Source organism: Carcharodon carcharias, chromosome 13 (assembly GCF_017639515.1).
Source record: "Carcharodon carcharias isolate sCarCar2 chromosome 13, sCarCar2.pri, whole genome shotgun sequence".
NCBI lineage: Eukaryota > Metazoa > Chordata > Chondrichthyes > Lamniformes > Lamnidae > Carcharodon > Carcharodon carcharias.
This window is the reverse complement of record NC_054479.1, coordinates 30,789,292-30,804,367: the sequence shown is the minus strand read 5'-3', so window position 1 is coordinate 30,804,367 and position 15,076 is coordinate 30,789,292. Positions and strand designations below refer to the sequence as shown.

The following is a 15,076-nucleotide window of genomic DNA, read 5'->3' as shown; positions in this document are numbered from 1 at the left end:
AAGGACATCTTCTTGGGGTTGGAGAGGAACTGGTCAGGTGGGATGGGAAGGATCCAATTGTCGAGGGTACCGATGATATAAGGAGGACTAAGAAAGATTCTGCTGAGGTAGTATGAGCAGCTAGGGACTAAAATAAAAAGCAGAAGCACAAAGATGATAATCTCTGGATTACAAATAGTTATTTGGTAGTACAGAATTTGAGTATTGCTGAAGAAAAAGAGATGTCAAAGCTTTTCGCCTTGCACTGATCAGGACACTTGGCAAGAATATCAATATAAGTGGAAAACAATAATTTTTACTGTATGATGAGAAGATTGTGCTGATTGGTTGGCAAGCAGACTCTGATTAGTAGAGGGATCGCCATGGAGAATGCACCAATTGATGGTGACTGACAGTTTACTGCCAAGCCTTGTTTGAAATTAAACCGATTGGTCAGGGCATTGCCTTGAGAAATGAGTCACTTATTTTGTTTAGCTGAAACAGGCGCAATGTATATACATGTTCTGTCTGCAAAGAACAGGGCCCTGTATATTAATATATTTAGCTTCTAGTACACGCAAATGTGCCACACTGTGAGCCTGACTGACAATCTTAAACTGGTTGTTAGCGTAATTCTTAGCACACTGAGGATTATTTAGCAAACTGTGTCTAATTGCGGAATCGCATCTAATGTTGGACACTGTTTTGAGTTTTGCAAAGCAAGGGCTGGTTAGGCACAGCCTGTGCCTTGCCCATCGCAAACAGCAGCTGCAACACGCTGTTTGAAATGATCAGCCAGTCTTTGGGACATACGGCGGACATAACTAGCATCAGACTGACACTGAAATTCATATACCACACGATTCATTTGTGTGATAGGCAGAACGTCTTTTTGGCTTGACGGCAGCACCCTATTAGTGGTGAACACCACTCATGGTGCTATTACATAGTAGCAGCGGGAAACAGATAGTTTCACTTTTTGCTCAATTTTTTGAGATATTTTGCCCTTCCAGGGAAATCTTGAGGTAGACTGGGCACTTTTCAGGGTAGAAAGTGACAGCCGTTCATGAGTTTGCATGATATACACCACGAAATGATCAGATCAGGGTAGCCATTATCCCACAGGATGCTTGTGATGCACCCTATTTCAACATCAAGCTTGTATGGTGAGCAAATGACTCAGGCCCTGCTTACAAAGTTGCCGATAAGATCAATCTTTAGTGTGTAGAACTGTAAGAATCTCAACACGTATGTTGACCAGTGAAGGTAGGCTTGCAGTAGACCATGGTGGAGAACCCCATCAGATTTTTCAACTAGTACGTCAAGGGAGTTCACTCTCTTCCTTTTTATATACTGCAAGAAGCTTTTACTGCCTTTTTATATTTCGTGCTGATTTTCTCTCATGCTTTAAATTCTGATTTGTCCAATCTATATGTAGATGAAAATCATCCATGATTATCGCCTTACCTTTCTTACAAGTCCCTTTATCATTTCCAACAGAATATTTTTTCCAAGGTAGCCTAGAAGATCGTGAAAACTTTACAAACCAGCATGGATGACAAAAACCATTCACGCCTGGAAGTGGCAGGACTGCAGATCTGATCCTTTGGTTGTGGAATCGCTTAGCTCTATCACTTGCTGCTTATGTTGTTTGGCATGCAAGTAGTCCTGTGTTGCAGCTTCGCCAGGGTGACATCTTATTTTTAAGTATGCCAGGCGCTGCTCCTGGCATGCCCTCCTACACTCTTCATTGAACCAGGGTTGATCCCTTGGCTTGGTGGTAATGGTAGAGTGGGGAATATGCCGGACCATGAGGTTACAGATTGTGGTTGAGTATAATTCTGCCGCTGCTGATGGTTGAGCTGTTAGATCTGTTTGAAACCTACCCCATTTAGCAGAGTGGCAGTGCCACAAATCAGTGCCATGATGGAGAGTATCCTTGATGTGAAGATGGGACGTTGTCTCCACAAGGACTTTGCAGTTGTCACTCCTACTAATATTGTCAAACAGAGGAATCTGGTATCCTTGTATATGAATCACAAAAGTTAGCAGGAGGGTACAATAAGTAATTAGGAAGGCAAATAGAATCATGGCTTTTATTGCAAGGGGGATGGAGATAAAAGTAGGGAAGTTCTACTACAACTGTAAATTGGTGTATAGTGGCATTAGTGAGACAACACCTAGAGTAAGGTGTACAGTTTTGGTTTCCTTACTTGGGGCATATACTTGAATTGGAAGCAGTTTAGGGAAGGCTCACTAAGCGGATCCCTGGGGTGAAGGGATTGTCTTATGGAGGAAAATTGAGCAGGTTAGGCTATATTCCTTGGAGTTTAGAAGAATAAGAGGTGACTTTATTGAACATAAGATTCTGAGGGGGCTTGACAGGATAGATGCTGAGAGGATGTTTCCTCTGGCAGGGGAGTCTAGAACTAGAGGGCACAGTTTAAAAATAAGGGGTATCTCATTTAAGACCGAGTGGAAGAGGAATTTCTTCTCTAAGGGTCATAAGTCTTTGGAATTCTCTTCCACAGAGAGCAATGGAGGCTGGGTCATTGAGTATATTCAAGGCTAAGTTAGATAGGTTTTTGATCAACAAGGGAGTTGGGGGTTATGGGGGGCAGACAGGAAAATGGAATTAGGGCCACAATCAGATCAACGACGATCTTTTCGAATGGTGAAACAGGCCTACGCCTGCTCCTACTTCTTTTAATCTTATATTTTATGTAATAACATGGTTTTCCATTGGGTAGCTGTCACTTAGATTGAGGAAATAGAACAGAAGGTGCTGGGTAATATTTATAGGGAACATAACACTACAGCGCTGGACACTCAATTGAAAAACCAATGTTCAAATGAGATTAGATCTAAGGCTGCACTTGCACCATTCCTATACAGGAAAAGGTTCATGAAACTCAGTAATTTTGGCAAAGGTCTCTGCCCACATCATGCAAGCGAGTGACCTGGCAAACTGATCAACAAGAAATATTGATGTTCTCAACAGAAAGGATGACCTAGGCTTGCTCTATATTCCTAATGAAGAATTTGAGGAGTGATGGGAAGGGGAGAAGAGAGTTGTATGAAGCTACAAAGTTTGAACATTATACAATGCAAATGAAAATTCAACAATTAGAAACACATCTGCCTCCAACAAGACAAACTCCCTGATGCAAAAATCAAGGCGAAAAGGGTCTCAGGGAGGTCATCTTGTAAGCACTTCCTGCACTGCGAAGAGTCAGGCATTCAGTTCAAGCGCAAGTCCATAGATACAGTTACAATAGAAAGTCTGAGAAAAATGTTAACTTGTTCAAATAAAAAACCTACATACAACTTCTGCTTAAAGCAGCATTTCAAAGCTGGACAAAAATCAAATGGCAACTGACTTCAAGTACATGGAACTAATTAAAGAATATACCATGCAGTAAAACCATTGCTATTAAATGATTCACATACTTATGAAAAGCAGTGCATTTATTCTCATCTTTTAGTGCACGTGAACTGAAACTTACTTCACCAATAATGCAAATTGGTGCCTCCAGTTATGAAATGTTTACTCCCGTGACTCGTTCCATTTTCAGCTTCAGGTAATATTCACTCTCAGGATCACAACTTTTCATGAAATACAGAGTAAAGTCAAGATTGGGTCCAATTCATCAGAAGATTGGCATCCTCAGACTACCACCTATAGATGAGTTTCAGCATACTGGTATCTAACTGCAGATGGAGGATATGAGCAGCAATTTTAAAATTGTACAAACTACTTTCAGATATCCACTACAGCGCAAATATGTGGATGCTGGGAAGCTAAATGGTCATCCCCCAAAATACTAACTCTGTTTTCTTTCCATAGGTATTGCCTGACCCACTGAGTATTTCCAAAATTTTCTGTTTTTATTCCATTAAACCACACATTTGTAGGAGCGCTCCAAAGGCACCTTCCCTTGGGAAATATTCAATTTTAATTAAAATTGCATATTCTAACTTCACAATTCATAAATTCTTACTTAAAAAACCTATAGGAACAAAAATATTTGGATTTACCTATAATCCATAGGAAATCATTTCCTCAAAAGCTCTCTCAACATTCACTCTTTCCTCTTCACAGAAGTATTCCTCTTTTTAATCCCTTCATTGTCCCCAGTTCAGGCCACTATTTTTAATTACCTGCCCCATGTAACTTTCCAGCCACAGTATATTAACGTTGGCAAACTGTTGTTTAGCAGCTATACTACTTAAAACTCAATTATTTTGGCCTAAAAGTAGGATAAAGGGCACAGAAATTCCAAAAGCAAATTGGAATGCCATGCATCTGGTTTAAATGTGTTAATTAAACGGGTTACACACTCATCTATTTAGGCATATCCTTAAATCTGGACTGACTGATGGGAAATTATCCAAATTGGGTGCATTAGCAGTGACATACCGTCCAACCCACATTGCATGCTTTTCCTCCAGTGATGTTATTGAAGGCAACACATTCCATCCAGGACATGAACAGCTTTGAAAGACTATTTACCTCAACAATCTCAAACATAATAGGAAACAATCCCAGGAATACTGTCACAGAACAAGCACAGACAAGACAAGTTCCTAGTTAGCTTCAATTACAAAACAGTGTGTAATCAATGTAATATTAGAAGCAATAGCTGATGCTGAAACAAAACGGCAACGTGGAACACACCAGCATAAGCGGTTTCATCACTAGAACTTCAATAAGGTGTAACGACAGACACGCAAAATATTCACACTTCTGCACTCTTAAACTGCAAAAAGGTACTCAGGTATTTTTTAAAAACTATAGATATTATCCTGTTAAATTGGAGAGAACACTATGCACATTATTTTCAATTTGTTATACATTATTTGGTGAAGGTGGTAGGTGAGAGAGCAATTTAAGGTGATGCATTGGGATTAATGCACAACATTACAGCACATTAGAAGGCTATTGCTGATAGGGTTAGATGAAGTAGGGCAGAAGGAATCTCATGTGGAGTATAAACATCTGCATAAACTAGTTGGGCCAAATGGCCTGCTTTGATTATATAATTTCAATGTAATGTTGACATAAGGGCAATTTCCCCAATAGAACATAGAATAGTAGAATACCTACTGACAATACATGCAAAAGGTTATTGGGAATCTAGACCTTGTCTTTTAATGGCCAGTCATAACTTCTCGTATCACTTTTACATCTTCATGTGATGATGCTTTCCAATTGTGTCCACTTAACTACTACATTGTAAAATGAATATATTTTATATTGCTGAACAGCAATATGGAACCAAAGTTTGGATAATATACAGCACTAATGAACATTTCTTAATTCAGTGTGTTCTTGGAATAACCTGAATTCAGTTTTGGTGTAAAAATGCAGGAAAGCACAGGTCAGCAGCCAACATCTGAAAGAGAAAGCTGTTTCTTTCTTTCAAATGCTGATCAATCAGCTGCACATTTTCAACTTGTTTCTGTTTTTGAAGCAGTCCAACTTGTTTAAATAAAATATACTAAGTTCCCCAGTGGCCTACTGGGTAAAGTCGAAACCCAAGCTGTTTGTCCAAATGTTTGTTGTGGCTTGTACTGAATTAACTGATCTCCACGGGGACATCTGACGAAGGGTGACAGCAGTCCTAGCTAAGCGAGGGTTAAAAAAGTTCCTATTTCTGATCACCATCCAGTAACACCTGATGGAAGCAGGAAAGCGTGGATATCAGTTAGGAGCAAAATTGTCAAATCATGATTCATAGCTCACTGAAGGAATGTACAGTGGAACTTAGTGAATGTCAGCACCTTCTGGAGGGCACACAATTGGGTGAAAAAAAATGACATCAGGGTGGTCACAGGAGCACCTACTACTCAAAAGTATATTAAGTAAATGAATGGACAGTTTCAGAATGATTTGGTGAACATAATGCTGTTACTTCAAGAAAAAGATATGCTGCTGAAGGAAATGAGTCGATACTGAATTTTCGTAACAACTGAGCAGCATGGAGCAAAAAAAGGCAATGAGTAAAATTGAAGGGAAACTACATCTATGATAAAGCTATCAGTATGAATTGAGCAAACTTCCTCCAACTGCAAAGTAGCATTAACAAAACACATATTATCGCTATACTTTGCACAAAAAAAATGTTAAAATTATTTTTTAAAAATTCATTCATGGGATGTAATTGGCAAAGCTGGCATTCATTGCTCATCCCTAGCTGCCCTTGAAGTGATGTTAAGCTGCCTCCTTGAATCGTTGCAGACTGTGGTGAAGGTGCTCCCGCATGCTGTTAGATGTGAAGCTCCAGGAGTTTGATGAAGAAATAGTGATATATGCTTAAGTATTGCTAAGTATGGTAATGACCATACAAAGACAAGTGCTCCATTCCCAAAGTAATCCAAAGTTTTAAGGCAAGAAAGTCACCTAAGATGAATGGAAATCTGATAACGCTTCATTTATTGTGGGGGCAAAAGAATAAACATAGGCCACCTGCTGGGTGGCTTGTGGATATGCTGTTTTTTGCATACGCACCCAGGCATGCACAATGTGCTGGTAATGCTGGGAGAAGATAGAATTATAGTCTACAAACCCTATAGCAAATTTTAAGATTAAATTGATTTTTCAACCACTAAGATGCAACATGTTTAAAAACACTTTCTCACTCAGTTTTGTAGAGATGCATGATTCCATGTACCACTTCAACTGATGAATTCCCACTAAAGAAAGAAATTTGGTCAGGCAGCTGTTTAGATGGCGAGTCTGGTGTATTCCCACTCTGATCCTTGCACACTTTACTATTGTCATTCGGATCAGCAGTACTTGCTTTCTCCACAGGGTCGGTGCCATATGTTGTCTTTTGCTCAGATTTCAGTACACTTTCCACAGTACCTTTGTCTGTAAAGACATGCATTTCACATCAGGGTGGTCACAAAAATCTCCAGATCACAAAACACATTAGCAATTAATGGAATAATCCTACAATGATTTGATGAACAGGGCTTCCAGATGTTTAATGGACAATGAGAAGCAAGTCAGCAATCGTGGTAGAGTCAGCTAAATTTATGAATTATTTAAGTTCTGGGTGATTCTTCCAGCTCCAAAAGCCAACAGATTTTCTGTTGCATCTGAAATTCTGGGAAATTTTTCCACCATTCGCGCCTTTTTAAATCAATTATACTAGCAATACATGTGAATAATCACTAGAATGTAAAACTACCTTTGATTGCGTTCACAGCACTTTGATTCAGATCCTCCATCTAGATCAAACTGTAAATCTTTCAGCTTTGTTGTCCTGTGAACTTAGCCCTCTGAAATTTAAGTTTAGTTCAATGGTAGCATTTTTAAACATAACTACATCCAAGGAAAGATATACTGGCATTGGAGGCAGTTGATTCCAGGTATGGAGGGATTTTCTTATGAGAGGTTGACTAGGTTGGGCCTGTACTCATTGGGAGTTTAGCAAAATGAGAGGCGACCTTATTGAAACATATAAGATTCTTAGGGGGCTTGACAGGGTAGATGCTGAGAGGCTGTTTCCCCTTGTGGGACAGTCTAGTGCCAGAGGACATAATTTCAGAGTAAGGACTCACCCATTTAAGACAGAGATGAGGAGGAATTTCTTCGCTCAGAGGGTAGTGAATCTGTGGAATTCTTTACCGCAGAGAGCTGTAGAGGCTGAGTCGTTAAGTATATTGAAGACTGCAATGGACAGATTTTTAATCAGTAAGGAAAGCAAGGGTTATGGGGAAAAGGCAGGGAAGTGGAGTTGAGGATTATCAGATCAGCCATGATCTCATTGAATGGCGGAGCAGACTCGATGGCCTGAACGGCCTACTTCCGCTCCTACGTCTTATGGTCTTACCAAGGGTCCCCTCATGATTACATGGTCAGAAATCTCAAAAATTGACATCATCCATTGTGAATTTCACGAGACAAGAGGTGGTGATATATAAATGAAAGACAATCTTGTAATGCCTTTGGAACAGGTGAGGGGAAAGATTGACGAGAAAACAAATGCCTTAAACTACATTCATTGAAGATGAAAATAAAGTCAGTCAGTCATTGAATTGTAATTCAGAAAATCACAATTAGGTTACTATGGGTTCAGAGAAAGTTTCAGATTTACTTCAGTGCTTTTGAAGTAGGTTGTTATTCTGCAGAACAAAGTCAACATACAGAGCACTGAATTTTATTTTACATTTCTCCCTCCATTCCCAAAAGCATTCATTCATAGCTGATCTTCCCTTTCCGAAGGTAGAAGCGTTAAGATCAATCGAAGCACTGATGCAGCCATACTAGCCGAGATTAGTTACTTCACCCCAGATCAGGGATTAAACGCAAGAGTTTACTGGTTGGCAGGACTTGGCTACAAATTAGATAGACCAGCATGAGCCACTGCAACTGACAGGTACACTGAATTTTAGCTCTGTCTTCCTGTTAACTGTTTAAATCCCAACCATTTACAAATAATCAATTTCTGCAACATTACATCCTTCTTTCATTTCCAAAATACCTGTAACCAACCAATTTGCTCCTAGATCTCTTCAATTCTGCCACCACTGGAGGGCAACAATAGCAGTCTCTTCCCTTTTATGGAAGGTATCTGGCCTCTGGTTGGAACAGCTGATGTTAAACCAAAGTTGCATTGCCTCACTTTCTGTAAAACCATGTATGCTACCCTATTACTGCAGCTATGATTGTTAATTTTAATAATAGGCAGTCATAAAATAGTTTAAATTCCTATAATGTGAATATACTTAACAAAAGGTTACATTTTGCTCTATACTAACAAATTGCTTAGCATGACCCTTTGTAATTCACAGAGTATCCTGTTACTGTACCTTTGTTGGAGGTTATAGTTTCAATTACCATGTCTCTCATCTCTCTACGACCAATGTGTTGATGCAAGATAGTGGATTTTTCTCCAGTTGTTTTACCCTCCAGCAAGAGCTTTGCTGAACTGAGCGATTTCTTCTCTTTACTCTCATCATCTGCCATATTGACAGCTATACAGGCAAAAGACAAAGGGAAACGTAGGCTATTACAGCAGGATGATTTTTGTGCCTGCGTATTTGTTATTCACTATGAAAACAGTGTATATAATACTTGAAACAAAACACGAAGCAAAGCATGCAGTATTATTCTAAGACACATGATGTGAATTTCTGCATAACCCCCATACAATACAAGTCAGCAAACATGACAAGGTAGAAGTTTGTAATAAGTACATTAAACAGATGGAACATGTAAACCTAAAGAAACACATGATCCAGATCTCCAGCACTTGGGGAGCTGTTCTGCCAAGATCAAACGATCTCTTACTAATTTGTAGTTACCTCATTTACATAAATCCACTTCCTGGCAATTCTTAGGTTTATTTTTAAAACTACTGTAAAACATGGAATACTTTGTTTATTACTACAATTTTCTTTAATCACTCAAATTGACCAAGAAATTGCAGGCATCTTGACACCAGGTTTATTCAGCGTTTCAGTACTAATACTCCAGAAGAAATATCATACTTCAGCAATATACTTTGTGATACTTTTAATTCATCACCTGAAACTACTTCCATTATCACTATCACCAGAGTGTCACACAAATCAAAATGCTTTCTCCAGATACAACTCACATTTGGAAAGAATTTTTTTTAGTTAAACAGCTGGATGATTTTCATTATTCAAGTGGGCATAGCATGAAAATTTCATGCACCCATTATGCTTTTCCAAAAGTCTAGAAGCAAAACTGGTGAGGTAACAGTTGATGACACAGTATATGCTAGTTACACATTTCCTTGTCACCAAGCACAAATTCATTCTTAAGGTGTTTGCTGCTAAGTTGTCACACATTTTAATGCATTGTCAACATTACACACCAACAAAAAGATGTGAACTTTCAGTATCCAGACACCTGTAACAGCACAAAAACTCTATAAAATCAGTTGCTTGGTTGTTCAGAGCTTGAATATTGCTGGAAAAAAAAAGACATGTTGCTGAATCTTTTCATCTTGCGCTCATCAGGACAAAGACAAGAATGCTAAATTTCAAACAGTCACAACAATTTATATGACAGGAGAAAAGGGTGCTGAAAAGCTTTGGCAATATGTCTCTTTTCAGTTATATAAAATAATTTCTTCAATTTCACAGTATCTTTTGAAGGAAAGCAAACCAGAAAATTGCCTGGATATGATTTCAAAGCTGCAAACTTATCTTGAGGCTCAGATTATATTTTATTTTAGGGTCATGCTCTCATTTCGAGGCTTTCCATTGCACAGCCTGTACCAGTCAGAGCAAAAGGTGATCTATGCTTAGGTTGTCATCAATACAGCTTTGGCACTGACTGTAGCACAAGCCTGCAGTAATGGACCTGGCATCTGTTCAGCACTTCCACATAAGGGGTCACCAATGGAACACTATGAACATCGAAGGGTAAATCTGCACTTCCCACCCTATAAAGTAAGCTGCTGGTGCTCCATTAATCCATTCTTCACAGGGCGTATAAAAGCACAATTTATCATCCATTCAGTTAAAATGGATGGAAATTATAGCTAACAGTGAGCTATTTATTGGCTCAGTACTTAGCTCAGCAGAATTTCTGGATTAATTCATTGTTTGTATTTGTTCACAGCAAACACTGTCTTATAATCAGGGCCCCTAGCACTACATAACTCCACAATCAAGAGTTTACTAATAAGTTTCTTAGTTATTATGGAAGTCTTGCACATTTGCTCCTTGCCTGTTGTATTAGTTAACTAAAAACAAACTATCCGCCTTCTGATAGGGATGTAATTGCTTTCATATTCCTGGTGAACTGACCCACCCCTCTGTTGTCATCTAGCTGCAATGGATGGATAACTGCAACTCCAGCCTCTTTTCTCTGCCATCTTAGTCTTCTCATATCCTCTTCCTTGTCAGATTCTGTACATTTACAACCCCCAAATTAAAAAAGAAATTTGAATTGCTGTTTCATTTTTAAGATATATAAACATGCATTAGTCAATAATATATATTTATTGGTCACAGCACCCTTTTCCCATGCAGTATAAACTGTTGTTCTCTTTAAGATTCAAGAAGGCAGCTCACCACCACCTTCTCAATGAGGGATGCCCAGCCAGCAAAGCCCACATCCCACGGATGAATATAAAAAAAAATTGGCATTCTTGCATCTGTCCTAATAAGTGCTAGACAAAAAGCCTCAACAGCATGTCTCTTTTTTTCAGCAAGGCTCACCTTAATGTTCTGCAGCATCGAGATATATCTGTCAGAATCTAAATTATCTTATGGTAGAAAGTGGACTTCGGGTCCTGCAGAATTGTGAAGACCCTAATTATTGACTTTGATAAAGGGGAAGGAGTTAAAACGCTGTGATAATGGTGATAAAATCACTATATCGCACTGCTCCTCGATTAGAACAATTTAAATCTCCCAAAATGCCCATTGGCTATGAAACGAATTAATTTTGGATCCACATCAGGACAGTGTTTATTTTCATTTTTGGAGAGAGGGAGTCAGTATCACCAACAGTGAAGAGGCTTTTATTTGACAGAACCTCCAGCACAAAGTTCCCAAGGCGATTACTTTAAAAGACAGACATTGCCTAACTTCAGAAAGAGAGATCCATTGAAGTAATAGCTTTAAACCACCCCCCCCCCCCCCCCGCCCCCCCCCCTCCCCTCCCCAGCACCATCGTCACTAGACGGGGTTTTCTCTGTCTGCTTTAGACGGGGAGGCCCGGGGCTCGAGAGCCCGAGGCCTGGAGTGCTCCCCGGCGGGAACTCACCGCAATAGTCGAAACCCTCCGGATGGTGCGAATGGTTCGCCAGCTCCAGACGTACGGCCACCAGTGAAACGCTCATATGTTAAACCCCACAGATCTGCTGACCGAGTTAAAAAAATGTTTCTTTTGAAAACCCACAAAAAAATTTAAACCAACGAAGCCGGAAAACTTCCGGCCGGACGCCCGAAAACCCAGGGCGGGGGAATGAACCACAAGAAAAACAAATAAACCCTCGAACCTCCCCACAACAGGCCAAGCCGCCAGAGCCAAAACTTCACCGCTCAAACCCACTTCCGCCGAACCGACCCCTCACCTCTAACCCCTGACCTCCCTCCGGTGACGCAAATCCGGTTCCTCGGCAATGGGATTCAGTCCAGCTGTGAACAGCCGGGGGACTAGGGGGTTTACAGACCGTTTGAGGGATGAATGACCAGAACCCCCATTCCCCCCCTCTAAAATTAACAGAAATCTGCCCTCTTCGGGTTTGGGTGGGGGTTAGCCGTTGGGCGTAAATCCGGTGTAAATGGGTGTCTGGAGAATGTGGTGCAGACAGGTCAGCAGCAACTGGGGAAATAACCGAGTAAGGAGAACGACTTCACATTCCAGCACTTTCCATTTTTTTACTTCAGGTTTCCAGCATCTGCAATATTTTGCTTTTGTATCTGTGTTAGTGTATGAATGTATTAGTATTAGTTTTTAATTCACTGTCCCTGTCTCTTAACACCCACCTTTAAGAAGCTCTGCTCTTCTCGCAGACAGATTGGTCTCCTTTCCCTTGTTCACTTTCATTGCTTAAAACCTGTTGCGTCTCTTAACTGTTCCAGCTCTGATGAAAGGTCGTGGATCTGAAACTTTAACACTGTTTCTTTCTCCATAGTTGCTGCCAGATCTGCTGGGTATTTCCTGCATTTTCTATTTCCTATTTTTATTCCGCATCCTTCACTCTGGCTACCTGGCTCGTTTAACGGCAAGTAATTAAATACACAACCCTGAAACCCCTTCTTCCACTTTAACAGGCAGTCCCTAAATCACTTAATGCTTCTCTATACCATTTGAACACAACTCTCATTAACTCTATCTTCTTGCAGGACAATTTGGCACTTAAATTCCACTGGAGGCAGCTCACTAAAAGGAGTCATCCCTACCCTTTACCACTTAATTCTCTTCAAGAAAATGAATATGGAGCTCTTAGAAAGACACTCAGCTCTTTTGGTGAAAGATGGTGAGGCCAGCAGCATATTGCCAGTGCTATGGCCTGCCTGTGAAACATCATACAGTCACAAACTTCCATCCCCTCTCTATCTCCTTAATTCCAACATGATGGCCCAAATCCATGCTTAGCTTCTACTCTCCTGCAGATCCAGCACAGTGACAAGTTGGCAGAGGAGGAAGCTGATAACTGGGAGCAGTCAGGAAAAAGATTGTGGATGATGGGAGCTAGGATTTCAAAGGACTTCCTAGATGCCCAGTTCCTTGAACCTACAATCCTCTGACTGAAAGAGTAATACAACTGAGCAAAAGCTGAAACCTAATGAAAGAAATGAATACATAGGCAGTGTTAAAGAGTCCATTGAATGTGTGCATTTTGGAATTCACTTTAACAAAATAGAATATGGACTGTGTTATCGATGAAAGTTAGAGTTGTTAAGGAAAAGGTGCACTTATGATGTTTTTCCTCAAGATGATGATTGGCATACTTATGAAGGGGCAAAGAGAGCTGATGTGTTGACATGTTGTAGGATGGATAGTGGATCCAAATCTGATGGGGGAGGAGGTAAAACGAGTGTCAAGAGAAGACTTCAGTGAAGAAAAATTCTGAGGTATCTTTTGCAGCAAATGCAGCCTCAGCTCCTGCCTCAGGAGCTCTCTATGCTTCATCCTGTCCTGTTAACCTGCTTCCATAATAATGGCATTTGCCCATTTTTGTAGTCCATCACCAAACATTATTTGATGTTGTACGTTACACTTCATTGTAATATCACAGCTTTGCCAGAAGAGGTCAATGTGGGAGTACTGTTGGCTATTTCAATATCGTTATTAAAATCCTGTTAGTAATTAAACATTGCTTATTTTTCATCTGGAAAAATGTTTGATCAATTTTAGGACAATTTCCATTAATTCTTACCTTTAACGAAACCTGACTACCCACTTGGGTTGTTTTTTTTTTCTATTTTTTCATTGAATATTTCCTTCCTTTTGTTTGACCAAGCTGGTAAACCTGTTATGCAGGAGCTCCATGTTTGAAGTGATGTCACATGGTTAAATATTAAATTTACATAGTGATGTCATAATGCGGCAAAATTATTGCATTTTGATTGGCTAAAGTTTTACCCTTCATAAAAATGTACCAGTGGTTTTACTTGAGTCGCAGGCTCTACGTTTATTGTGATTAATTCAATAAAATGCGGCAAAACTCTTAGTCATGGAATGATCATATTAAACAGTGAGGCGATCTTATAAAGGCTGATCTCAAAAAGGTAATCTTACAGTAAGAATTATATCTACAAATAGTTCCACGATTATTTTATCCTCAACTTTTTGCTGACTTAAATTATTCTATTTTCTTAACACTGTCATCTTCCATCTTGACTACATAAACCTATGAAAAGTGGAAAGCAAAATATCCCAAACTTGCACTATCTAAAATTGGTGCAACTTTCAAAACTATTTCCCCACCAGTTAACCGGGAAATGTTCTGGGAAGGTTAAAAAAGCCTGTGGACTTTTTAAGAAAGACTCGTGAAATCCCTCTGTATTTCTCTTAGGCGATCAAGTAAGGCTCCAGGAGACTGAAAACCTACTATTCATCATTTGAATTTATAAGAATTTACCATTTATAGCTGCAAATCTCTTCTGAAAGTTCCCTTTAAAACTGCAAATGTCCTCTTCTTCTGAATGTTCCCTTTCAAAAAGAAAAATCGATACACAGAAAAATCATATCTCGGTCTGTTCTAAAAGGTCATGACTCTACGAAAAGGAATGCTTCCTGGAATTGAATTTAACTCTTTTTATGAGGATGTTCTCCAGTCCTATAATCCCAATCCAGCTCGTGACTCACATCTCAACTGCATCTAATCTTCCATCATTTTAAAAACTTTAATCATATCCTCTGTAAACCTGTATTTCTTATGAATAAATAACCCCAGTTTTTCAAACCTAACCTGATAACTAATAGCCCTAAGCCTAGATATGACTTTAGTCATGCTCCCGTCTCCAGAAACTGAAGATCCTTCTCCAATTACCATGCTCTTTGTTTTATAGTCAATAGTCTACAATGTATCTTAAAGCCCCATTTGCCCTAACATCTCATATTGCTCAATTACCTTCAACAGGTCGTAAGCTA

At 39.6% G+C, this 15,076-nt stretch overlaps 1 protein-coding gene across 4 annotated transcripts in view; it reads right to left on the bottom strand.

The window, feature by feature from the left end:
* The window catches only part of LOC121285533 (BRCA1 associated protein), a 73,009-nt gene that overhangs the window by 29,847 nt on the left and 28,086 nt on the right, over positions 1-15,076 (bottom strand). The window contains exons 1-3 of one of the 4 annotated variants that reach the window (XM_041202064.1): positions 13,860-13,986; positions 8,800-8,964; positions 6,622-6,853 (exon numbers count right to left, since the gene is read on the bottom strand). In XM_041202064.1, the coding sequence (XP_041057998.1) occupies positions 6,622-6,853; positions 8,800-8,956 (389 nt within the window). In that variant the 5' untranslated portion in view covers positions 8,957-8,964; positions 13,860-13,986. Of the gene's footprint in view, positions 1-6,621; positions 6,854-8,799; positions 8,965-11,737; positions 12,048-12,462; positions 12,575-13,859; positions 13,987-15,076 lie in introns of those variants that run through there. The other 3 variants (XM_041202063.1, XM_041202062.1, XM_041202065.1) reach the window with 3 other exon arrangements.